Source organism: Microcaecilia unicolor, chromosome 7, assembly GCF_901765095.1.
Source record: "Microcaecilia unicolor chromosome 7, aMicUni1.1, whole genome shotgun sequence".
In the NCBI taxonomy this organism is placed as follows: domain Eukaryota; kingdom Metazoa; phylum Chordata; class Amphibia; order Gymnophiona; family Siphonopidae; genus Microcaecilia; species Microcaecilia unicolor.
The window spans coordinates 252,071,487-252,098,857 of record NC_044037.1 but is presented as its reverse complement, the minus strand read 5'-3'; the positions used below and the strand labels follow the sequence as shown (position 1 = coordinate 252,098,857).

Genomic DNA, 27,371 nt, shown 5'->3' with positions numbered 1-27,371 from the left:
TGATTATACAGTTCTGCTGCAGTGAAACAGGGCATAACAAGAAAATAAAAGCTTACATCACTCTGAAGTTGATTCCTGTTCTTTGCCAGTTGCAGGCTCTGTGCATCTGGCAGTAGAATGTACTTGTGGATGAAATGTCTGTAATTAATCTCTGATATGGCTGCCTGAGCCTCCTTTGCAGCCGTGACACTGAGCATGGCCAGAGGTGTTTGGTACTTAGTCTTGGTCTTCTCATAATCCTTCTTGTACTCTCGCTCTGACTGCATCTTAGCTACTTGCATGAAGTGTACCAGCTTGGGATCATCCTGAAGACTGCGGAAGCCAACAAGTTTCCCTTTGTCCTTTTCATAATTCTCTTTGTACTTGTACTGTAAAAAGTCAGAACAGGCTAAAATCAATTTTTCTTTAACAGAGGACAAGATCAAAAAAGTAAAAATAATGTTCTACTAATGTTTCCTATTTAATGTATTTAACAATGATGCTTTATTGATATAGTACCTCAACTTTTGGGACCTCAGAGCATCTTACAAACACGTTCCATGGCACTATTCTCGCCTCAATATATCAGCATTAAATGAGATAAAACGTTGAATGGATCAAACCAGTTTCTGAGGCTATGAGCCTTGACTAGTAGGTCATAGAAAATCTCTTAATATAACCAGCTACCTTTTTTATTAGAATTTTCACACAAAAAAATATTTGTATAAGAAATAAAATAAAGAAAAAGACTAAATCCAAAAGCAATATTTCAATTAAACAAGAAAGGCACTAAATATAACCACACACAAGTCTAAAGTTCATATCTAGGAGAGAAGCATGTGAGTAATTACTTCAAATAAAAAGAAAACAAAATATATCAAGCAACTTTAGAGGTAACAAAAACATCTCACTATTTAGAAGCCTTATCATATCATAATAACCCAACTAGCTTTAATTATTCCCTTGACCATGAGCTAAAAAATATCCATGAGCTGGAAATATCTTTCCAGCTGTGAAGGATCAAAAAAAAAATCTCTTCACTTGGTGTTGCATCGCACATTTACAGGGGAACTATAGAGCAAATGTTGCACCCAAGGCCATAGCTTTAGGTTTCATGTAAAAAATAACTTTTCTCCACTGATGAGTTGATCGTGTAACATCTACTGTATAGTCTGCGCACAAAACTGCACTTTTTTAACTCCTTCTTAGATAAAAAGGTTACTAATAAAGTAGCACGTGAAGAAATTATATCCCGTGAATCTTCTAAAAAAGCTGTCAATGGCCTGCCTCAGTGGAAGGCTACTTGGCAGCCTCAGTTTCCTGAAAAGAAGTAGACATTTTACAGAGATAACTGCACGTGGAAACGGAAATTATCCTCTTGCTCCAAGTGCAACACCTCCTCAAAATATTTTTTAAGCATAATTTCTGGTGAGATCAAGTAAGTCATAGAAAAATTCAAAAATCTTAAGTTATTCATTCGTAACTGATTTTCAATTCATTCATTCCTATGGTGCAGACTCAGGTTTCCCTTGACTGAAGAAGCATTAACTGCCTGAAAAGTCTGACCCTGAGATTGCACATCCAAAAACGCGGATTCTAGTTTAGTGACCTTAGCTTGCATTATTGAAAAACTATCCCAATTTCAGCTGAAAAATCACACAATTGTGCAAACTTCCCCTGCATTAAGCTTTCAGTTCTAGAAGCCACTCACCAAATATCCACCAGAGAAATGTCCCCCTCAACAGTTGTTCCTGAGAACAACTCTGCAGCCTGGTCAAACATAACTGGTTGCAGTTTAGGCGGTTGTTGAGTTGTATCCAGAAGGGAACGGTTAAGTTCAGTTCCTCCTTGCAACACTTTGATTTCAGCTTCAATCTGAACTTTACTTGTAGGCGGCAATGGAGGGGTTCTACCGCCAGAGTTTAGGGGATCTTTTACTAAGCAACGGTAGCATTTTTAGCTTGAAGTAGAAATCAGCTGGTGGTAAATGCCGAGACGCCAGCTATGATCTCCTGGTTTCCCCTAATCATCTCCTCCTCCACTTCTCCTTTCCATCTGGACCTTACAACTTGTGCTAGACTACATCTCAGTGTGAGTAAAACATCTTGACTGATTGAGAGAGGGGATAGATTTAGGGGATGAACTTAGGAAAATAACTAGAACTATTCCCTGAGCCATATTATTCTCCGCTAATGCCACGGTTCAATTGTTATCATGTATTGCATTTCTGTACATCATGGTTATTATAACCTGTCACAGCATTCAGGAGGGATGTATTTTCATTCTGTTTAGTTTCCCATGTCATTTTTACAACTTCTTGTTTTGTTTTAGTTTCCATTTCAGGGGGACAATTAAAAAAAATAGTGCACACACAGGAAAACAAAAACAAAAGTCTGGGTTTTTTTTTCCTGTTTCATGCTAAAAATGACATGAAATGACAGGGTTAGGGAGCTGCAGTAGAACACAAGATGCAGGGTTGGGACTCAAATTTTGGTTCCTAAATCAAGTGGAAATTTGTCAAGACCTGCATTATAGTCATATAATGCATGTTATTGCTGTTTAACATACGTCAAAGGGCAAATAATGCGTGTTATGGCATTATGCACCTTAATAAATAGCCTCTGAAATAATAAGCAGATTATTTGTGCACCTGACAATTACACAGAATATGATGCTGATCTTACATTACTAGCAATATCTCTAGACGCTTTAGCAGCCTTGATAGGGATAGCATCAACTCTGAGGTCATATCCTTTCTTCTTCTCCTCTTCCATGGCAGATCTGTATTGTTTCTGTGAATTAAAGCAAAGAAATCCTAATGTTACATGCATAACATGCATTTAATAAACCAGAATATTTATTACAAGTTAACTGTAACTTTTATGATGTGCTACATTTATTAATGAGCAACCAGATTAGAGTGTGTTATCTCCACCACCTCCCGCGGGAGGGCATTCCAAGTATCCACCTCTCTCTCTGTGAAAAAATACTTCCTGACATTTTTCTTGAGTCTGCTCCCATTCAATCTCATTTCATGTCCTCTAGTTGTACCGCCTTCCCATCTATGGAAAAGGTTCATCTGCGGATTAATACCTTTCAAAAACCTTACAAAACTGAAAAACATCTTATCCCTCAATTTTACCATATTAGCTACCTTTTCTTCCATTTGCCTCTTCGCTTTCCTGACAGCTTTTCCAACTTCTCTTAGCTTATGCAGGTATTCTCCCCTGTCTTCTTCTTTCTGAGTCATCTTATATCGTATGAAGGCTAACTTATTTCCCTTATCTTTTTGGCTACTACATTTGAGAACTAGAGCGGCCTTCTTTTCCTCTTTCCTTTATGTAATTTATTAACATTAAAATAGCTCCCTTCAGACTTCTCCACTACTGTTCTACTTCCTTCAGCTATTCCCATCCTGCTAACTCTTCCTTGAGAAAGTCCCCAATCTCAGCAAAGTTAGTTCTTTTGAAATCCAGGACCTTCAATCTCTAATAAGCTCTCTTCTCTGTCTTAAGATTGAACCACACCATTCAGTGATCACTAGATGCCAAATGGTCTCCCACCGTGACATCAGAAACATTCTCTCTGTTTGTAAGTACCAGGTCCAGATAGCTCCATCCCACATTGGTTCTGTTACCCACTGCTGAAACAATTCTTCCTGTAGGGAATCCAAGAGCCCTTTGCTTCTGGATGACCCCGCAGCAGGAACGCCCCAATTGACATCCGGCATATTAAAATCACCTATCAATACTACTTCCCGTTTCCTAGCAATCTTGTGGATGTCTTCAATTAAGTCTCTGTCCATTTCTTCAGACTGTGAAGGTAACCTGTATATTACTACGATGTAAATACATTTTCCTTTCCCTCTTTCCAGTTTGACCCACAGTGTCCTGCAGTTCTGTCACTTTAACATTATTCTTAGCATATAATGCCACTCCTCCACTGTTTTTTCCTACCCTGTCCTTCCTGAATAGATTACAGCCAGGTATAGCTGTATTCCAGTCATGGCTCTCCGTGAACCACATTTCCATGACCGTCACTAAATCCAAATCTGCTTCAATCATTGTAGCCTCTAGATCTAGAAGTTTGTTTCCCATACTGCGGGCATTGGTATACAAGGCTCTCCAGGTGTTAATCTTTTTTTCCCCCTTCTATAGGGACATTCAATGTCTTACCTTCCTGATGGTTATTTATGGCTTTGGGGCCTTTATTACCCATCCCCAGCAAGTTTAGTTTAAAGCCCTCCTTAGTACTTTAGCCATTTTGTACAAACATCCACCTCACACCCAGGGGCGTAGCCAGAGGGGGGCCCAGAGCCCGAGGTGGGGGGCACTGTTTAGCTGCCCCCCGAGCCGTCGCCACCACATTGGACCCCCCTGCCGGCCTGCCGACAATCCCCTTGAACCCCCCACCCGCCACCAACTCTCCCCCGCCGTCGCCACCCGCCCCGCCGCCACATCAGATACCTTTTTTGCTGGCGGGGGTCCCCGAACCCCGCCAGCCGAAGAGAGTCTTCTTCAGCGCTGGAGTAGCGCCTTCATTCAACAAAGTTCCTGCAATCAGCTGTTTCAACGCCTTACGTCCTGCACGGGGCTACATGCACGGTGCAGGACATAAGGCGTCGAAACAGCTGATCGCAGGTACTTCGTTGAACGAAGACGCTACTCCGGCGCTGAAGAAGACTCCCCCTCCAGCAAAAAAGTTATCTGATGCGGCGGCAGGACGGGCGGCGACGGCAGGGGAGAGTTGTTGGCGGGAGGGGGGTTCAAGGGGATCGTTGGCAGGGGGGCCAGGGCCAAATCTACGGGGGCCCAGGCCCCCTCAGGCCCCACGTAGCTACGCCACTGCTCACACCCATAATCAAATAGGAAACCTAGACATTTTCCTGTTTGATTATGGCTGTGAAAAGGTTGGGGGGGGGGGTGGGTTTGGATGTTATGAGGACTTTTTTTTTTTTTTTACTTAGAGGGTTTTTTTTTTTTTTAGAAAATGTCCCTCCACATCTATCACAGATTTGGCCATGGAATAATTCTCCTGACACTCAAAATTGACTTGAAAAGGCTATCAGGAATCTGTAGGTGGACAGAAGGGATCAGAATCAAGTAAAGCTTTGCTGGTTCCACCTGTAGTGGCACATCAAGGTGGTACAACTTGCACACACAGTGGCTCAGTTGCCAATAGATAGAAGGCACCTGGGATCACTAATGGTTTTGGCCATTAGAACATTGGTGATTCAAGCTCCTGATAGGAGAGTTATGAACAGATTACAATTATCTATACTGAACATTTATTCAGACCAAGGTATGAGAGGTGTGGAGAACACCATGATAAAGTGAGGCAGAGGTATTCAGCATGAGACAACCATTGCCACCAGGATGACTGCCTCACTAGATAATTGATTAGTTAGAAGGTTCCAGTTGCCTTTGTTTTCCTCTTCTGCCAGTGGAGCAGGAAGTTAAAATGTGACATTTACCTGTAAGCCGCATTGAGCCTGCCATGAGTGGGAAAGCGCGGGGTACAAATGTAACTAAAAAAATGTGACTAAATTACTATTTAAAAATGTATTGGAACAGTTCTGAACATTATCATTATTTGGGAGTGTACAAGAAAGAAAACGGGCTAACAACAGCATTGGAGTGTGGATAAGAAGAAAAGCAGAGGCAAATGGTAATGCATGTCCCAGAAAGTTTTTTCCCCATTCTATATCCTTGGTAAAAAATCTTACTGTACATAGTACTATGACGAGGTTTATAGAACACTGTCCCTCATCCTTATGAAAAGTCCCTCTCTAACTAGCCTGTGACACCTTAAGAGCACTGATCTCGCCCCGGGAGGAAGTGAGCCGTGAGGGGCAGAGTCAATACCTGGGAGACAGGGCCAGGCTGAGGTTAAGAAGGCCCAGGGAAGGAAGAACTGAAGCCTCAGCATACATTTTCACTGAACACTTCTAGCTACTGTGATCTGGCTAAGATAAGCCAATCTTTTATTTGAAGAATTGTGAGCCTTGTTCTGAGGTCTGGCTGGAGCCAGACCTGGAAAATTTCAAAAAGCGAAACTACAAATTGTGTTTGGGTTGTGGCTGTCACAGACCATAGACTGTGTTTTGGGCCCTGTTGGCCACGGGCCCATGCAAAATATTTTCCCCCTTTGAAGATAAGAGACTTTACCTTTGTTCTAGGCCTGTCAAAGAACAGGCCTCAGATTTAAGTTAATAAAGCACTTATTTCATGTTTACAATCTTGTCCGGCTGTGTTAGAATAGCCAGGCTGAGGGCACGGGGGAAGCAGAGAGCGGAATGCTGATGGCGCTGGTGTGTATTTTAAATGTGACAGATCGTGTGAAAAATAGACGCCAGCACCGTCGGAAGTCTGGGGGAGCCGCCGCTCCCCTGGAGACCCACCTAGCTACACCTCTGCCTATAACCCTCGCCCAGGGTCTCACAAGTACCTAAAATGTACCGTACTGGATTAGATCAAATGATTCACTGAGTCCAGAATCCTGTCTCCAATAGTGAACAGTTAGGTTAATAACTTCCAGAAGTAAAGTGTGGCAACTCCTAAGTCTGCCTGACTAATAACTGTTCATGGAATTGTCCTCCTGAAATTTGTGCAGACCTCAAGGAATCCCCCCTCTGGGACTGTGTGCACTTACCTCACTTATGTTAAATGCATTAACTTTTGCCAGCAGAATCTCAGGCATATCGGGCATGATATGAATCTTGGTCTTATCTGCTTCCCAAGCTTCTTTGTACATGTGCTGGAAAAGAGTTTGGTGTCAAATTAAACTAATGAAAGTATAGATGTGTAAACATTCTGTACTCAACATCAAGGTAAAGCTTTTTGTTGTAAAAAGATGTCACTTTATAAGTAGGATTCAAAAAAATGCCCACTAGTTATAGTGTTTTATCAGTAATCCAATATAATTGGAAAGTACACAGCTTAGTAAATGATTACTGTATTTAATTTTTCTTCAGACCATCAGAGGTAGACACGAAGTCACTTATAAATCACCATAACATTATTTTTCTATGGTGATGGGACTCTAACCCTTTTCGTCATAGGTCTCAAATATTTATATATTCAAGTATTCATGTTTTCCTATAGTTTTTTTCTTCTTTCTTTCTTACGAAATCTTTAAACACAATTATCCATGAAACGTGGGGCAGCACAAATCTATACAAGCTAAGTAAAAGTAGTTTATTTAATTTTCTCATGGATAATTGTGTTTAAAGATTTCCTAAGAAAGAAAGAAGAAAAAAAAACTATAGGAAAACATGAATACTTGAATATATAAATATTTGAGACCTATGAAGAAAAGGGTTAGAGCCCCATCACCATAGAAAAATAATGTTATGGTGATTTATAAGTGATTTCGTGTCTACCTCTGATGGTCTGAAGAAAAATTAAATACAGTAATCATTTGCTAAGCTGTGTAGTTTATAAGTAAGACCAGCCTAAGATTAACAAATATCCATATCAGGACACCTAATTCTACTTTAAATTTGGCATGAAAAGAAAAAGAAACAATTCTGCTGTGACAGTGATCAGCAGCAGGCCACAGGGTAAAAAAAAAAAAAAAAAAAAAATATATATATATATATATATATATTCTGTGCTGCTGTGAAGATCACCTGTAGCACAGAAAATCCATATTAGTCATTGACTGTGATACTTATTTTAGGACTACTGCATATCGCTGCTATACAGATAGTATATCATTCGTGTTCTGACTCCACCCTAACCCTCAAATCTATTTATGGTGCTCAAGATTGTTCGTGCAAATTTAGGTCCACGCCCAATTTATGTGCACAATTTCATTGAACGAGTGCCAATAATTGGGTGCTAACAACCAATTATTGGCACTAATTTATGTACACATCTTCCTAGTCGGGATTCTATAAATTTTCCGCATGGATCTGAAAATAGGGCATAGCCATGGGAGGGGCATGGGCAGATCTTGGGCTTTCCTAGAATTTGGGCACACTTTTATAGAATAAGTCAGGTCCGCACATAATTTAGGCACAAGGATTTACACTAGGTTTCAGTTGGTGTAAATCCTCATGCCCAAAACTGGGCGTGGATCTTGGCACTACACGCTATCCTTAAACGCCCCCCCAACTCAGAGCACTGTTTATAGAATAGCACCTAATTTTACTGTGCTCAAATTTGGGCGCATTTATAGAATCTAGCAGGGGTGGACTGACAGTGGTCAGAGCCCCCGGGCAGTAAAAGTTATTGGGACCCTCCTGGCCACTGCTGCCTGCCCCACTGCTGCACCACCACCCCTCTCCCGCACAATACAGCCCCCCCCCCCACTGCCGCAGTTGCCGCCCCCCTCCCACACACTACAGAGCCCTGCAAGTGGGTCCAGCCTTAAAGGACCCTGGTGGTCTAGTGGCTTCTTCGGAGGCAGGAAAGAATCCCATTCTTTCCTGCCTGCTGTCGCTACAGTGCCCAGGGCCAGCGTCTCTGTGTTTTCAAAATGGCTGCAGAGACTTCCCGCAGTAGTCTCACCAGTCCCACAAGACTGCCCCAGGAAGTCTCAGCAGAAATTTTTAAAAGATGGTGGCGCCAGGCACAGGCAGAGTAGCGGCAGCAGGCAGAAAAGAGTGGGATTCTTTCCTGCCCCTGCAGAGGCCACTAGACCACCAGGGCCTTTCAAGGTAGGACCGCTGGGGAGGGGCTGTAATATGTGGTGGTGGTGGCGGGCAACCGGGCAGAGCCTCTGGGCCCCCTAGAACCTCTGGGCCCTTGGGCACTGCCCAGCTGCATGAATGGTTAGTTTGCCCCTGGAATCTAGTCCTTAGTCTCCTCCTATAGTACACGGATAATTCTGTGCTGCTTAAAATGGATTTTTGACTGGTGCTATGCATACAAAGGGCAATTCTGTAAAAGCAGATGCCTGCATTTCCATGCCACTTATGCATGTAAATGTAAAAACTACGTAAGTTTACTCTTAATCACAGAAGTGTCATCAGAGTGACTAAGGTGCCAATTCTATAAGTGGGCACCTCCTGTAGGTGACCTGATGCCATGTAGTGAGCACCTATTAATGGCCTTACATTTAGGCATAGAGCTGGTATATCTGCAGGCACATAAATGCGGTAAGGGCATGCGCAACTTACAATATTCTGTAAGTTAGATGCATACCTGGGCGTCTCAACCGTGACCCTCCCAAGCTCTGCTCACATGGACATCCCCTTGTGTTTGTGTATCTTAGTACTTATGCGCACCACAAAGGGACAGCTACCCCCAGACACCTAGTTCTAGAGTTACTGTTTAAGAGATATTTAACAATGTTGGGTGTAACTTACATACAGAGTAAATTCTAGGGGATGTAAACATGGGAGGGACATGGGCGGGGCTTCCATAGCTTATAGAACACTATCTCCCTAATTCTATAAATGTCACCAAAAATGTTGCGTGCACATTTGGGTGTGTACCTAATTTGCACATGCAACTTAATTGAATAATGAGCTAATTAGCACCAATAATAGGTTTTTTAACAAGCAATTGTTGGCACTAATTAGATTTAATGAGAACTAACATGCATACATTTAGGTGTGAGATCTGCACCTAAATTTTATGCATGAGTTAAAAAAGGGGCATGGAAATGGGAGGGTCATGGGCAGAATGGGGTCATTCCTAGTATTTATATTCGCTGTTATAGCATACTTTGGACACGTGCTCGATTTAGGCGCATACATTTGCACCATGTTTTAATTGGTGCAAAATGACCTTACTTAAGTTAGTCTCAATCACCAGGTGTAAGCACTATTCTATAAACCACACCTAACTTTAAGCATGGCTTATAGAATAGCGTTTTTTTTTTCAGCACCATATACAGAATTCACCCCTAAATGTTATGTGGGTTCTTGCCACATTTACACAGCTGCAGTATTCCTCAAGCTGGGAACAACCATGACCCACCCATGCTCTTCCATTTGGAGCTGAGCATGAGATGAAATTGGCATGCAGGTTGTAGAACAGGAGTGCAGAGCAGATACACACATAACCAGTGTGTATCTGCTTGTTAAAAGCCAGTTATCGATTGTTATCACTAATTCAGCCAATTACTTCACACATGAATCTACAACCTGTACCCAAAATTGCACATCTAATTTCAGGCAACCTTGACAGAATTTGGTGGTATATACCATTTCCCACACACATAATATTGCATCTGCTAGGTTCTTCACAAAAGTATGCAAATACTAATGAGCAGAAGCATGTAAATCAGCTCATTAGTGGTTTTGCTACAGCTGAACTCTGTATGGAAAATCACCTTCGGAGGGGGGGGAGGGTATGTTACTTTTTTTGTGATAAAATATGTGATTTCACATAGACTCTATTGGAAAAATAAAACCTCATAACACCAATTTACATACAGTTTAACTGAGCCGGTATCTCTAGAATAACTTCTTGTGGCAGCAGCTCATACCAGCAAAGAACTTCACTGCTTAATACATCAGCCTTACAGTGAAAAATCTTATTGAAGACTCAGGAATCTAATTTATTTCTATGTAATTTGAAATTTATTGGAACTTAACCTTGTTGAGTATAACTTTAAATCTGGTACATAGTTATCCACATCCATAAATTAAATGCAAGCATGTCCTTACCTTGTTCATGATCTTAGCATTATTCTGAGCTAGAACCATATCCATGGAGTCCATGAGGCTTGAGAACTTAAATGTGTCTGGGTGCTGGCGGTACTTTGACTCTCTTATTGCCGCCATAGCTTTCTTATTCTTCTCATCTTCCAAAGACCCTAGCGGCATCCATCCCACACCCTTCAAGTAGTCATTGTACTCAGATTTGTATACAGACTGAAAAGAAAGTATTAAAAAAGTCAAATGAGATGGCCTACCTCCTGAAAAATGTGCTAATAAACTTTTATACATCCAGACAACAAAATATTCTTACTCCTGAAACTTGTTTACAGTTTCAGACCTTTCACTTACATCACTATGAATCTGCTGCCTGTTTCTGGCCAGTTCAAAATTGACGGCATCAGGCAGCATTCTGTAATCATGGATCAGCTGTTTGTAGTTTACATTGGTGGTCACGTCCTGAGCCTGTTTGGCAGCTGTAATACTCAACATATCCGCTGGGCTGTAGAATTTTGTCTTGGTCTTTTCATAGTCCTTCTTGTATTCACGCTCAGACTGCATTTTAGCCACTCTCATGAAATGTACCAACAGGGGATCGTCTTGAAGACTGCGGAAACCAATCTGCTTTCCTTTGGCTGCATGGAAAGCTTGTTTATATTTATACTGCAAAATGGGAAAAAAAAACTGTTATTGACAGCAGAACCTGAAAATATCAGTGATATTCTGCCAGGCTTCTGTTTTACTGGAAATATATATTCAATTGTATGAGTCTATATATATGATAGTTATATGGAAAAGCTAGTAGCAGAGAAATTTCATTTATTTTTATTTTCCTAGATGATGCTATAGCAGGTTTGTCCAACCTACAGCCTGTGGGCCAGAACCCAGCATTCCGAGACCACGAGACCAACCCAAACTTCCTGCATCATGTGGCTCAAGCTTACAGAGAGCAAGTTGTGGTGGGGAAGCAGGAATCCTGCTGTTTCTTCTGTAGCTGACCCAGGTGAGGCTGGGCGATGGCGGTTACATGAGCGAGAGAGATTGGGTGAAAGCTGGGGAGAGGATGATGCATTGTCTTATTTTGCCACTATTTGATGAAACATGCAGCAAAATACAACAGTGCATGTTTTGGCTCTCCGAATATTATAAAAGAGAAAATGTGGCCCCTGATAGAAAAAGGTTGGACAAGCCTGTACTATAGATAGCCAATCAGATGTTTCCATCTTGCTTCTCAGACTTTCATAATTGTGTAGTGAAATTTAATGTGGAAGGTCTCAGTATCACCACTTAGAATAAATAAGAAGAAAAGCATTCCATAGGGTATTGAGCAAATGAATATCAGAAGGAGGTTTTTGCTTTAATTAAAATATCTTCCCACTCTAACATATTAGCATTATCGGAAACTTTTTTCTTCTTATGTCACAACAAACTCACTATAAGCATATGAGCATGGGTGAGAGGCTAGTCTGAGAGATTGTCTCCATTCCATTAATACACGCTATAATAAACAAGAAGTGCCATGTTGAGTGATATGACTATTCCTATAATGGTTTAAATAGCTAAGGCCTCTATTTGCTTAACTACATTAATCTTTTGTGGTTAGCACATGTTAACTGCAAAACTTAATCCACAAAATCCGTAAGCCTCTGTGGTAATAGTAGGGGAAGCACTTGGGAGAAGGCAGCCGTGCCATGAAAGCAGGTCAATGGCTCTACTTTACATAAGATCCAGCAAAACAGCATAAGTAAACATGTTGGCCAATGAACCTCAGTAGTAACACGCTGTGTTTACATCCACTTATGCACAGCACCTTGCATACTTAAATCTTCATTGGTTCAATGACCGCCACCTTCCTATTTCGTTGGTATTGTTCAATAAACTTTTTATAGTGACAAACTTAATCAATGAATATTATATTTTTTTACATTACATGATACTCATCTTTGAAATGAAACTTTAATCTAGTCTGCTTAGGGGCACTCTTCTCTGACACGGCACATGTTTCGCTGAATTGCTTTCTCAAGGAAGTCCCCTAAAATTAGCCACCGCCGCTCATCCTGCCGACATTTGCCAAGATATTTCATGTAACATGAAAAATATAACATTCATTGATTAAGTATGTCACTATAAAAAGTTTATTGAACAATACAAACAAAATAGGAAGGTGGCGGTCATTGAACCAATGAAGATTTAAGTATGCAAGGCGCTGCACATAAGTGGATGTAAACACAGAATGTTACTATTGAGGTTCATTGACCAACACGTTTACTTGTGCTGTTTTGCTGAATCCTGCGGGTATCTGTGCAGAGTATCAGATATCCTGAGTGTGTTTGTTATATAAATCCAGCATTTATTTAAAGTGGAGTCATATTTATATGGTATAATTTTCATAAGTCATGTAGCCACTAATGCTGGAATGGATAGCTGCCCTTCTACACATATAGTTAAGTGTTCTGTATTATCCGCTATGCTGGCAGTTAGCGACACCTATGTTTACTGGAAGGCACACTCTCCATGACTTTCTGCTCCCCTAATATTAAATTTAATGTGGCAATTAACACATGTAAATTAATACGCTGCATTAACCTTTTTCTAAGCTCTGCATTAACAATTAAGACACGTTAAAACCCACATTTAATTCCTAACGCAATTTAGTAAACAGGGGCCCTAAATGGCTTTACATTTTCAGGCTATACTGAAACTTATGGTAGTGAATATCTATGGTGCCTGGATAACTTCTGTGACCACCCATCCTCTGCCCAAGATCATTCTTGCACTAATCGGATAGTGTCATGATGGTCTGCGCTAATATTCAGAGGCACTCTCCAGTTAGGTGCTGCTGAATATTAGCAGGTGGCCTGGCCAGTGCCAGGTAGGAGTCTTTCCTGTCTGGTTAAATGGTGATGAATATCCACCCCAAAGTTTACTGACAGTCAAGAAAGAGTCTAAGGGTCTTTTTGCTAAGCTGCATTAGGTGCTAATGAATGTGTAATGCAGCAAAAAAAATGGGGTACTGCGGGACGCACTCAGGCATCTTGCGGTAATTTTGCAATCTGCGCACATTAATCATGTGCTAACAAATTTTTTGAGGGGGTATGGCAGAGGCAGAGAATGGGAATTCCTGTGCTAATCAGTTAGCACATCTACATAGTAATGTAGCATTCTAACCCCCAGATTCTATATATGCCGAATAAAGTTGTGTGTGTAACACAATTTGCTTAACAAGCCAATCATCACTGATAATTGGCCACTAACAAGCAATTATCAGCACTAATTGGCACTTATTAGAACTTACGCGAACAACTTTCTAAACATATTCTATACAGCGATGCACGTAAATTCTAATATGTGGATCTCAAAAGAGGGTGTGGCTGTGGGAGGGGCATGAGTGGGTTGTGGCCATTCCTAAAAATTACGTGCACTGTTATAGAATATGTACGATCTGTACCTATATTAGGTGCAGGCATTTACACCAGGTTTTAGCTGGTATATATGGTCGCACCTAAATTTTAGTTGCGGCAACGGGCACTACATGTATTCTATAAACCATGCCTAACTTTAGGCAGTTTATACCGATTTTTAGGCGCTATATATTGAATCTGGTCCTAACTAGTTAGCGTATGGATAACGCACAAGCCCTTAACACCAAGTTGGTTGATGTACTGGAGAACCCTTGGCAGATTTGCTGCAAGGCCAATTCATCTTCATTGTTACTCTAGAGAGAAGCGTGTTTTCTGATCTAACCTCTCTAGTTTTGCCTCTGATGCAAATTTCTGGCGAAATGTGACCACGTCAGGCACATTTGATTGTTTGAATTAAAATCCTTGCTTTTGATCCTCTATACTTGAAGACCCAAGTCTGGGCATGCTATGGTCTATTTTTACCGCAGATTAGCAAAAGGACCCCTAAATTTGCAAATACTTGTACACATTCTGAACTTTAAAAATATACACCACTACATCACAGTGAGGTAAAAAAAAATGCTTTTTATGGGTATCCCTAAGTGATTCAGGAATGGATAGTTTTAATTGATTATTTTGAGATTTCTATGTGCCACAGGGAATTCTGAAGGAATATACTAAAAATATTAGGATTAGCTCACTTTCAGCAATACATCAATGCAAATTAAAGGTCAAACTTACATCACTGATAATGTCTCTAGAGGCTTTTGCTGCTTTTACTTGAATAGCATCTGGTCTCAAATCATACCCCTTCTTCTTATCTTCTTCCCAAGCAGATCTGTATAATTTCTATTTAAAAAGCATAAGTACAGTAACGTCACATGAAATATTTGTAAAGATTCTGAAAAGCCTTGGTCTACGTTTTACTTTCAGAATTGTACAATCTTTATGGAATTATCGTAAGGGAAGACTGTGCTCTTATTAGAGGTGTGTACGGGGACATAATCTGGTCCCCATCCTCACTCCATCCTCAGTCAATTCTTTTCCATCCGCACCCCAACCCTACATCTTCTTCCTCAACCCTATCATTTTGCTACCGTCCCCTCATCGTCCTCTCACCAAACCCATATCCAACCCGCAATTGAGTGATCTTATAAATTCAAGAAAAATATATTCTTGTTATTAACACTTTATGTTAAGCAATCAAGTAGGTAAGTATTGGTAAGTAAGCTGTTTTCTTAAATTTCAAAGTCCATAATGTTCATGCTGTTCCACCGATTTGACACTAGAGGTGTGCATGGAGACACAATCTGGTCCCCATCTCCACCCATCCCCTGTCAGTTAGGATCTATCCCCGCCCTATCCCCAGTTGATTCTTTTCCATCCCCACCCTATCCGTGGCATAAGTGGGTCTTTTTTCATTAGCACTGTGGATTTCCGTGGTCCCATCCCTGTACACACTCTTGGTTCTTATACTCTGATTACTGCAACTTACATCACTCAAGTTTATCTGGTTCACCCTGGACAGCAGGATTTCAGGTGTGTCAGGCATAACATGAATTTTGGTCTTGTCTTTATTCCATGCCTCGGTATAAGATCTCTGCAAATGAAACAATACAATATGACTCAGTAATATGACAATATGGAGGAAAGTGTGCTAAAGACTACGAGGATGATTTTAGAAACGCTTTCTGTGGGAAAAAAACAGTTTTATACATAGAAAGTAAATGATGACAGATTTGTGCCATATACATACAAATATATAAATATGGCCTGATATTCAGCCAGCGACAGGCAGTGCGTTTGCTGTCTGCCACCAGCGTTAAACCCGGATATTCAATACTGGGCAGTATCAGGCAACCGGCATTGAATATCTGGATTTATTTTGGCCACTAAAAAGTTAACCAGTAATGCTGATATTCAGCGCTAACCAGTTAACCTTTTAGTGATCAAAGATAGGCCTGCTATTTAAACAGCTTCTTTTGACTGCTCAACATAGCCGGTGTAGAATTATGGTACAACCTGAGGCCTGCTGGAAAAGCAAGGCCTAGCCTAAAGCTCAGATTGAGGCATAAATAGGAAAAGAATGGTCAAGGAATCTGAAATCAAAATGGAATCTCTCATCTGTAATATGGCTTCCTTTACCTCTGTATCTGAGTTAGAGGAGACTTGTTTTTTCAGATGGAAAATTGTGAAATATCTTAAGATCTTCAGATGGCAACAGAGGAATAGGGAAGTCCCAAAATAAAATAGGGAAGTTGGACCAGCTGTCCGAAAGGGAGGGGGACTTCCTGAGGAGCATCTTGCGGTTGGGCATGAAAAGAAGTAAACAACTTTATCATGGAAAGGTATGGGGGCCCATTGATTTGAATGTAAGCAGAAGAGTATAAAAAACTGACCAAATTTGGGTGGGGTTGGAGATCTCCCAGGCTGTCATACTGAGATGCTGTCAGATGGACCTCCACCCCTGCCTACGTACCTGATTGCCTTGTATTGCTTTGGTAAGAATAAAGCCATATATCTATGAAACCTATCTTCTCTCTTTCTTATACAACAAGGTGTAACTAATCTCTTGGGTTGGAATGGGTAATAGGGAACACTTATATTTTCCTGCACAAACATGGAGTCAGATGAGTAGCCTTCTAGCAGACCCCTCTGGTATGTGGGCAGCTGACCAGCATACTAGAGGGGACCCTTGGGACAGTTAGCCCCTCATAAAATTCACCGGTTAGGTGCTGAATATCCATGCCTAACCAGCTATGTTATGCAATATAGCTGGATAACGGCTATATGCTAACCGGGATATTTGGCGGTAAATAATTGGCTATCTCCTGCTGAATATCCACAGTTTGACACTTAAACACTATTTAACTGGCCAGGAGCTGTTCCTGGCCAGTTACATAGCTTTGAATATCAGAGAGATATGGAGTAAGCCACATTACTTGTACATGTGTATAAAGTAGGCGATCCTGTGGTAGAGCTGGGCTGCATTCGAGGTTTACATATATACCCCAGGATTCTATATAGTGCGACTTGACTTGCACACGCAGATCCGGTCGTATTCTGGATTTACACACACAACTTAATTAACAAGCCAATCAGTGCTGATTATTGACACTAATTGGCATTAATAGATTTATGTGCACAAATGTCTAAGCATCAAACATATAAATGGCGAGTGTCGTACTCACTCGCAAATGCGCAGTAGAGACCCTCTCTGCCCCGCCCCCGCATCAATACGTGGGGGCGGAACAGAGAGGATCTCTACTGCGCATTTGCGAGGGACAAAATCGCCATCGCTAACGCTCCCCCCACCCAGAGTCACCGCCGCCACCCACCCTCCACCCGGCCGGGCCCTCGCTCCGCTATTGAAACAGTGAGGGAACGCAGCACACAGCTCTGCTGAGCTGCCGTCCTTCCTTCTTCTTCTCTGCCTGTGTCCCGCCCTCGACGACGTTACATCACACGAGGGCGGGACACAGGCAGAGAAGAAGAAGGAAGACCGACGGCAGCTCAGCAGAGCTGTGTGCTGCGTTCCCTCACTGTTTCAATAGCGGCGCGAGGGCCCGGCTGGGTGGAGGGGTGGCGGTGACTCGGGGAGGGCGAGCTCGGCGGCAGGGGGGGCCTTGCAGCGGCGACGGGAAGGGGCTTTCAACCCCCCCTTTCCTATACTAGCCCGTTTTTAAGGGCTCAATGGCTAGTATACTATAAAGTGATGCATGTAAATTCTAAGATATGGATCTGAAAAGGGGGCGGGGCATGGACATTCCTAGAATTTATGCACACTGTTAAAGAATAGGCTCATTCCGCATGTAATTTAGGCATAGGCATTTACACCAAGTTTTCATCGGCGTAAATGGCCACCCACAACTAAATATAGTCACAGAAAATTGATGTTGAGCATATTCTGTAAACAATGTCTAAATTTAGCTGTGATTTATAGAATATGCCTAGGCTTATTTTCTTTCGGCACTGATTTTTTTTAGATGTGATTATATAGAATCTAGCCTATACTTCATAAAGTTCAAAGTAGTGCATATTAATAATGCTAGTTGCTACCATGTGCAATCTAACATCCACTATCATAAAAACAATTAATATTACAAGATGCACCCAGATAAGGAAATACAATTGACAAGTGCTAGCTAATAGTTCTGACCATTTTAGCCAAAAGCTACAAGAAGCAGAAATGTTTTCAACTGCTTTCAAAAATTGAGATAATCAGTCTCAGATCTCAGCTGAAGTGGAAGTAAATTCTATAGGCAAGGTCCTATGAATGAAAAGGCTGCTGTACAAACGTTTGCATCCTTCATTGACTCTATCGAGGGACTTACCAAAAGATTGGTGTGCTCAAATAGGCTTGTAAGGTGACTTAACAGTCTTAAATATAAACATTAGGAATCAAACAAGTAAGAAAATAAACCTTCTGGTTGATATTCAAAATGATTTATCTGGCCATAAATGGCCACTGACTGGTTAAATTACTTGTTCGGGGCTACCCACTTATTTTCAGTGGCACTTAACCGATTATCTCCACTGAAAATGAGTGGTTAGTGCCTAAATGAAAGCAAGCTATTTTGGGGACATTTTGGGGTGAAGACGGCACTTCGCTGCCTAAGTGCTGATATTCAGCACTTAAGCGGAAAGGGTAACCGCATAAATGGGACCACATAAAACACAGTCCTATCTTTATTTGGCAATCCGTGGCTGGTTAAGTTCTGAATATCCACTTAACTGGCCATGTGTTAGCCGGTGCCACATAAACTTGATATTCAATGCTGAAGCCCGGACATGACCCGGCATTGAATATCAAGTTATAAGGCCGGCAGTGGTCAGAAAAATGTTTATCACTGCCAGCTGCATATTACCCCCATGAATTTTACTCTTTGAACTGTTGATAACTTCAAAGTAGCCATTTTACTGGGGTTCAGTTTGAATCTATTGGTCTGCATCCATTTACTCGCGTTCATAAAATGTTCATTGAGACACTGGCATGTCTTATTCACTGGCCCTTTGATTGAAAAGCAGGATCTGAATTTCATCAGCATATGTATAATGGATGAGACTAAATTCTCTATGGCACCAAAGGGTTGAAGAAAAAGTATAGATTAAACTGGATTCATTTAAATCTCACCTTATTCATGATCAATGCGTTACTTTTGGCCAGTACTTGATCCATTGCCTCAATATCAATGGTAAATTTCAATTTATCTGGATGTTGGCGGTAATTCTTTTCACTGAGGATCTCTTTAGCTCTCTTTGCCTTTTCATTATCCAAAGAACCAATCGGAATCCAACCAACTCCTTTAAGCCAGTTATTGAAGTCAGTTTTATACAGGTTCTAACAAATTGGAAGAATCAGAAATAATTCATATCATTATTTTGTTAAAATGGTCTGCAACCTCAAAAAAGTGTGTAGTGCAAGACAGGAATTCATCAAAGAAAAACCCAAATCATTCTAACTGTTATAGATTCCATACAAACATCACGTAGGGAAAGACATTTTAAAACATGGATGTCCATCCCTTTTAACTGCAAGTCAAAGAACTACCCTACTACACCCAAAAGTTTGAAACACATGCACGTTTTTAACAAATATCTTCTCCCATTCTTCCACCAGTAATCAGTTGACATTTATTATGTAGGTATGCACCAACATACATTAATATCAGCTTATTGCAGGCACCATTTTATGCAACAAAACATATTTGCTAATAATGAGCATTAATTGGATTTGCATACTTTAGTAAATCTAACCCTTAAGTGGCCCATTTATTAAAGCATATCTTAAATTCAAGACGTTCATCGATAATTTACAGTGACTGTAAGATCTCTGGCTTGATTGAAAGTAGAGACTGATATGAGATTGCTGTTTTATTGGTCTATATGGTGTCTACAGTTGGTTATTACTCTGTATTATTTATTATATGTTTTTTTATTATGTATGTATGTTTGTTTGTTTGTACTCCACTCTGAATGAGAGCAGAATATAAATTATAATAAATGAAATGAAATGAAATATTTACTAATGAGCTTTATGTTTTAAGAAACACCATAGTTATGGTTTTACTATGGCCAGTACCATGCCAGTTTGATGATATACTTGACTTAAGTTAACTACCCTTGTTGAGATGCACTTAACTCTTTAGCTTAAGGTAGAAGTTAATTAGCATGGGCTACATTAACGTGTGTTATTTTACTCTTAACTCCAGTTATCAGTACAGTGATACCTCGGTTTTCGTTGATAATCCGTCCGAATACAATCAACGAAAACCAAAACAGTCGAAAACCGAGGCAATTATTTCCATATGAATCAATGTAAATCCAATGAGCAGGAGAACGCATGGGTTGCCCTTTGTTTTCGCAAAATTAGCAGTGAAAACCAAGGCAACCAACGAAATCCAAGACAAAATTTTCACTGAAAAAAATCAACGAAAAACGAAACCAACGATAACCGAAGTCAATGAAAACTGAGGTTTCACTGTGTTGTAAAAATTGGGACCTGTGGTAAAATAGCATGACTTAGTGGTAAAATACCACATCTTAACAGTAGCTCATATTGATAATTATACCCCCGAGGAGGAAAGCTAACAGCATGGGCTACTAGTAAGATGCTTTGTTTTACCACATGCTAAAGAGGATCCACGTACGTGGAGAACTCAATAGATCCCACAGGGCAGCAAACAGAGATAAAAGAAGTGGGAAAGGTACACCAGGCTTAGCCAAAGAACTGGGACCAAAAAATAATTAATAATAAAATCAACACAGTTTATTAATGTTTCCTTAGAAATGACTCGGCACAACATTGTGTTTCGGCCTGGCGGCCTGCATCAGGAGTCTATAGATAAAAACATTGAACAATGTGTAAAAAAACCAAACTTAAAACAAAGATAAAGTAAAGATAAGAGTGACAATAGTCAAAAAGAGAAACGGTATCATTAAAGATTTATATCATGAAGAATATCATACAAAAAATAATAAGCAAGATTTATCCATATAAATAAAGGACATTATCTACCGCGTAAGGCGTCAGAAACAGCTGATCATAACCAGGAAGTTCCTCGAATGAAGGCACTAATCCGGCGCTGAAAAGACTCTCTTCGGCTAGCCCGGCCAGCAAACAAGGTATCGGCTGCGGCGGCGGGGCAGGTGGCGACGGTGGGGGAGGGTTGTTGGCGGGAGGGGGGTTCAAAGGGAACGTCGGCAGGGGGCCAGGGCCAAATCTACTGGGGCCCGGGCGTCCTCAGGCCTCACGAAGCTACGCCACTGCTACACAGGCTTGCCCATCTATCTTGTGTCCTCCCTTATCCCATACAGCCCTCAATGAATGCTTAGATCCTCCCAAGCTAACTACCTGATTATACTTGCTATAGCTAAACTTCACCTAGACTAATTTTGCAGCTCCACTTTTTGTGTCATTCTCCTACAGTTTAGAACCCACTTCTGATAAAGTTGTGTCTAGAAAGTTCCTATAAAGCGACCCAAGGACTCAACCCAGTACTCAGGTCACACCTAGCCAGTCAGGTTTTCAGGATATCCTCAATAAATATGCATGAGATAGATTTGTATGCACTGCCTCCATTCTATGCAAATCTATCTTATGCATATTTATTGTGGATATCCTGAAAACCTGACTGGCTAGGTGTATCCTGAGGACTGGGTTGAGAACTCCTATTATAAAGAATTCAAGATAGGTTTAAAGATCTGATTTTTATCCCAGACTTTTCAGATTGTGTAGAGGTTAGTTACCTCTGGTTACCTTCTGTTGTGCAACAATACATATTGTATCTGTTGTTCTGTTAGTTACAACATACACTTTTGCTCTGTACATCACCCTGATATTGCTCAATGAAGGGTGGTCTATCAATTACAAAAAATATAAGAAATATAAAATATATATCTGTTTGGAACAGAATTACCAAATACCGAACCCCTAATGATAGAGTTTGCCGTTCTAGCTTTGTTGAACAAAATGACAGCAAGGAAGCCCGCTGTTCTCCTTCTGGTAGTGACTTAGTACATGGCTTACCCATGATTCTCTTATATTATGTGAATGTACTAATGGCAAAATAACGCATATCAGTGGTATAATAATAAAATAAGCATGGACACAGTTTCACACGGAACTGCAGGTTACTTCCATCCAACAATCAATAGATGATTATCTATGACCTTTCAAATAGCTCAACCCCAAAATCTGCTAGACTGCATGATATAAAGCATTTTCTGTGAAAGGTATGACAAAGATCACCTACATCGCTCTGGATCTGCATCATGTTTCTGGACAGCTCCAGGTTCATGGCATCAGGCAAGAGCGTGTAGTCATGGATCAATTGCTTGTAGTTCGTGTTTGTAGTCACTTCCTGGGCTTGCTTAGCTGCTTTCACACTCAGCATATCCACAGGCGTTTGGTATTTTGTCTTGCTTTTCTCATAATCTTTCTTATATTCGCGGTCCGACTGCATTTTTGCCACCTGCATGTAGTGCACCAGTTTGGGGTCATCCTGCAGGCTGCGGAATCCAACTTGCTTTCCTTTCTCTTTTTCGTGTGCTTCCTTGTACTTGTACTGCAGGAAACAAAACCAATTGCATAGCAAGAGAGGTCCATGAATCTTGCTTACAATAAGTTCATTTCACCGTCATTTTTGCTCTTTTCAAATGCATTTTTCTAAACAAGTAATGCTCATTTATAAATCACAAGAAAAGGACAATTAATTCAAACATTAATCAAACAAAAAATTAAACCACTATCTGATAAAAATATATCCTTACACATATAGAGGAATAGATAGATAGAAATAATTAAGATGCTGGTGAGGAAAGTGCAATATCTTTTTACAGAAAAAATTACTAAAGTACAATGACAGATGGAACAAAACAGCAACATTTACTAGAACAAAATAATAAAAACTAACCGGCTGATTTTCAAAGTGATTTAACCAGCTGCTGACCAGTTTAAATCACTTGTGCGTCCTTTTACTAAGGTGTGCAGAAAAATGGCCTGCGGTAGTGTAGGTGTAGGTTTTGGGCGTGTGCATATCCATTTTTCAGTGTGCCTGTAAAAAATGCCTTTTTAAAAATTTTGCCTATTCCCCCCTCAAAATGGCAACATTATTTTGACTCCTATACCAAAGAATATGCAAACCAGCCTAAGTGTAATCTCTAACTACAGACCAGTGGCTTCAGTCTCTTTGTTGGTAAAGATAATATAGGGGTTAACCACGCACCAACTAATAGACTATCTCCAAATTCACTCCATTTTACATAGCTCACAATCTGGTTTTAGACCTTCTCACAGTACTGAAACTGTTCTCACCACCCTCCTAGCTAAATTTAGTTGAGAACTTAGCTTTGGCAATAAAATATTAATACTCCAATTTGATATGTCCAGTGCCTTTGACACTGTTGATCATAATATCCTCCTAAACATCCTTGACCATTATGGAATCTGTGGAGCTGTGTTAAAATGGTTCTCAGGCTTCCTAAGGTCTAGATCATACCAACTCAAACAATCAGGTACAATTTCATCAATACAGTCTCCTGTTTGTGGAGTGCCCCAGGGCTCTCCATTGTCCCCCATCCTATTTAACATCATGTTAATTCCATTAGGCAATTTACTGGAGAAAAATGGTCTCCTAACATTCATTTATGCAGATGATTTTACCATCTACATTCCATTCAATAAAGAAATAAATTAAATTACTCATATCATCAGATTAGGTATCTCTCTTTGGCATCCAATTTCAAATTAAAACTCAACACAAATAAAACTAAATTCTTAATAGTTACTAATCCTCATCACGCTATAAATCTTAAATCATTTATCACTGAGAACATCACATATCCCTTGACTCAACTATGAAAATCTTAGGAGTCTCAACTGACCAATTCCTCACTCTAGGTATCCACATTTCAAAAGTGGTCTCAAGTGTCTTCAATTCATTATGGAAATTGAGGAGACTAAGACCATTTCTTCGCAAAATCAGTCTTTCCGTACCTTAGTTCAATCCCTAGTCCTAACAAAATTTGATTACTGCAACTGTATTTACACAGGACTTAAAGGAGATCTCCTCAAAAAACGACAAACTGCTCAAAACACTGCCACACGTCTCATATTCAGACAACCATGCTTCATCAAAGCAACCCCTCTTCTGTATGATTTACATTGGCTGCCAATAAAAGATAGAATATCATTCAAGCTATGTACCTTCATTCATAAAATTTTGTATGATTTGGCCCCAATATACATGAACAACCTCATTGAATTACCTTCACATAATGCCTCTAAATCATCTAGAGAATATCTTATCCTACATTTCCCAAATTGTAAGAGAGTAACCTACAAAACAATCCATACTGCTAACATTTCATATCAAAGCACTAAAATTTGGAGCTCCTTACTAAAACCATCACATGCACTGATGATTATTTGTTATTCCAAAGTCTATTGAAAACTCACTTCTTCAGGCTAACCTTTAAGGAAATAAGCACTCTTCTCAAATAAATTCATGGCATTAATTTTTACCTCCCTGTCTATCCCAGTTAATCCTAGCCTTTTACCTTTTTCCTCCATATTTCAATTATCTAGCTTAAATCAAGTATTTAATTATATCTGTTCCTAACTCAAGTTTTACTAGTTTAACATTATATGATGTGTTTTACTTTCTGTTAATATATTTTGAGCATGTTCATGCTTTTCTAATCGTTACGTAAGCCACATTGAACCTTAATTCTACTCGGGCTAAAGCGGGATATAAATGTCATAAATAAATAAAAAATAACAGCACTTAACAAGCAATAATGAGCACTAATTGGAAATAATTAGAATTTACACACACAACTCACTAAGCGTATTCTGTAACGCACTGCACCTAACTTCTAATGCGTGCAGAGAAAAAGGGGCATGGTTATACAGTGGGGGAAATAAGTATTTGATCCCTTGCTGATTTTGTAAGTTTGCCCACTGACAAAGACATGAGCAGCCCATAATTGAAGGGTAGGTTATTGGTAACAGTGAGAGATAGCACATCACAAATTAAATCCGGAAAATCACATTGTGGAAAGTATATGAATTTATTTGCATTCTGCAGAGGGAAATAAGTATTTGATCCCCCACCAACCAGTAAGAGATCTGGCCCCTACAGACCAGGTAGATGCTCCAAATCAACTCGTTACCTGCATGATAGACAGCTGTCGGCAATGGTCACCTGTATGAAAGACACCTGTCCACAGACTCAGTGAATCAGTCAGACTCTAACCTCTACAAAATGGCCAAGAGCAAGGAGCTGTCTAAGGATGTCAGGGACAAGATCATACACCTGCACAAGGCTGGAATGGGCTACAAAACCATCAGTAAGACGCTGGGCGAGAAGGAGACAACTGTTGGTGCCATAGTAAGAAAATGGAAGAAGTACAAAATGACTGTCAATCGACAAAGATCTGGGGCTCCACGCAAAATCTCACCTCGTGGGGTATCCTTGATCATGAGGAAGGTTAGAAATCAGCCTACAACTACAAGGGGGGGAACTTGTCAATGATCTCAAGGCAGCTGGGACCACTGTCACCACGAAAACCATTGGTAACACATTACGACATAACGGATTGCAATCCTGCAGTGCCCGCAAGGTCCCCCTGCTCCGGAAGGCACATGTGACGGCCCGTCTGAAGTTTGCCAGTGAACACCTGGATGATGCCGAGAGTGATTGGGAGAAGGTGCTGTGGTCAGATGAGACAAAAATTGAGCTCTTTGGCATGAACTCAACTCGCCGTGTTTGGAGGAAGAGAAATGCTGCCTATGACCCAAAGAACACCGTCCCCACTGTCAAGCATGGAGGTGGAAATGTTATGTTTTGGGGGTGTTTCTCTGCTAAGGGCACAGGACTACTTCACCGCATCAATGGGAGAATGGATGGGGCCATGTACCGTACAATTCTGAGTGACAACCTCCTTCCCTCCGCCAGGGCCTTAAAAATGGGTCGTGGCTGGGTCTTCCAGCACGACAATGACCCAAAACATACAGCCAAGGCAACAAAGGAGTGGCTCAGGAAGAAGCACATTAGGGTCATGGAGTGGCCTAGCCAGTCACCAGACCTTAATCCCATTGAAAACTTATGGAGGGAGCTGAAGCTGCGAGTTGCCAAGCGACAGCCCAGAACTCTTAATGATTTAGAGATGATCTGCAAAGAGGAGTGGACCAAAATTCCTCCTGACATGTGTGCAAACCTCATCATCAACTACAGAAGACGTCTGACCGCTGTGCTTGCCAACAAGGGTTTTGCCACCAAGTATTAGGTCTTGTTTGCCAGAGGGATCAAATACTTATTTCCCTCTGCAGAATGCAAATAAATTCATATACTTTCCACAATGTGATTTTCCGGATTTAATTTGTGATGTGCTATCTCTCACTGTTACCAATAACCTACCCTTCAATTATGGGCTGCTCATGTCTTTGTCAGTGGGCAAACTTACAAAATCAGCAAGGGATCAAATACTTATTTCCCCCACTGTAGGTGGGGAAATGGGCGTTTCATGTGCATTCCAAAATTTATGTGCTTAGTTATAGAATATGGCCCTCTGTGCCTATATCTACACGCTGAGATGTACTCCATGTTTTCATTGGTGTAAATGAGCGTGCATAGTTTTAGGCGCTGGGATATCAACTAAGTGTATTCTATATACCATGCCTAAATCTAGGCATTGCTTATAGATTATGCCTAGGCAAAAATGTTTTCCATGCAGATTTTTTAGGCGCCATATATAGAATACCCCCCAATCCTTAGCATGCAAGGGGGTTTGGAATGGGGAGTGACATGGGCAGGTCAGGGGTGTGCCCAATACATGTGCACAGCTTATAGAATACTAGCATTTATGCATCTAAATATAGCATTTACACCAGCCATTGAGCTAGCGTAAATGCTCACACCCCAAATTAAGCGTGCAAATGTGGATCTATCTTAGTATTCACAACAGCACTTGCACACGCAATTGCTAATACAGAATTCGTGCTTAGCATGCATTGTTTTGGCACCTAACTTTAGGCGATCTATAGAGAAGCTTGTGTCACTTCAAGGTGAAACAGTTTTAATCTTCCATCAAAATTTATACTTACATCACTGGCTATGTTTCTTGAAGCTTTGGCAGCTACTATGGGGATGGCATCTGTTCTCAAGTCATATCCTTTGGCAAGGTGTTCGTTCCAGTCTGCTGTGTAGTGAGCCTTTAAAGAGGGAAAAATAAAAGTTAACATTTTGTTCTAAACACTTTTGTTTTCAACAGACAGTTGTGAAGAAAGGTTTACGTCATCTCTGCTGGAGCAGTAACCTTGACCAATATTCATCACCATTCCACACATCAGGGATGTGACCCTATCTAAACTGAAC

At 40.7% G+C, this 27,371-nt stretch overlaps 1 protein-coding gene across 1 annotated transcript in view; it reads right to left on the bottom strand.

The window, feature by feature from the left end:
- The window catches only part of NEB (nebulin), a 424,680-nt gene that overhangs the window by 252,317 nt on the left and 144,992 nt on the right, over nt 1-27,371 (bottom strand). The window contains 10 exon segments of the mRNA XM_030209286.1: nt 57-368; nt 2,664-2,771; nt 6,631-6,735; nt 10,601-10,807; nt 10,943-11,254; nt 14,734-14,841; nt 15,488-15,592; nt 19,127-19,333; nt 22,248-22,559; nt 27,101-27,208. Of these exon segments, the coding sequence (XP_030065146.1) occupies nt 57-368; nt 2,664-2,771; nt 6,631-6,735; nt 10,601-10,807; nt 10,943-11,254; nt 14,734-14,841; nt 15,488-15,592; nt 19,127-19,333; nt 22,248-22,559; nt 27,101-27,208 (1,884 nt within the window).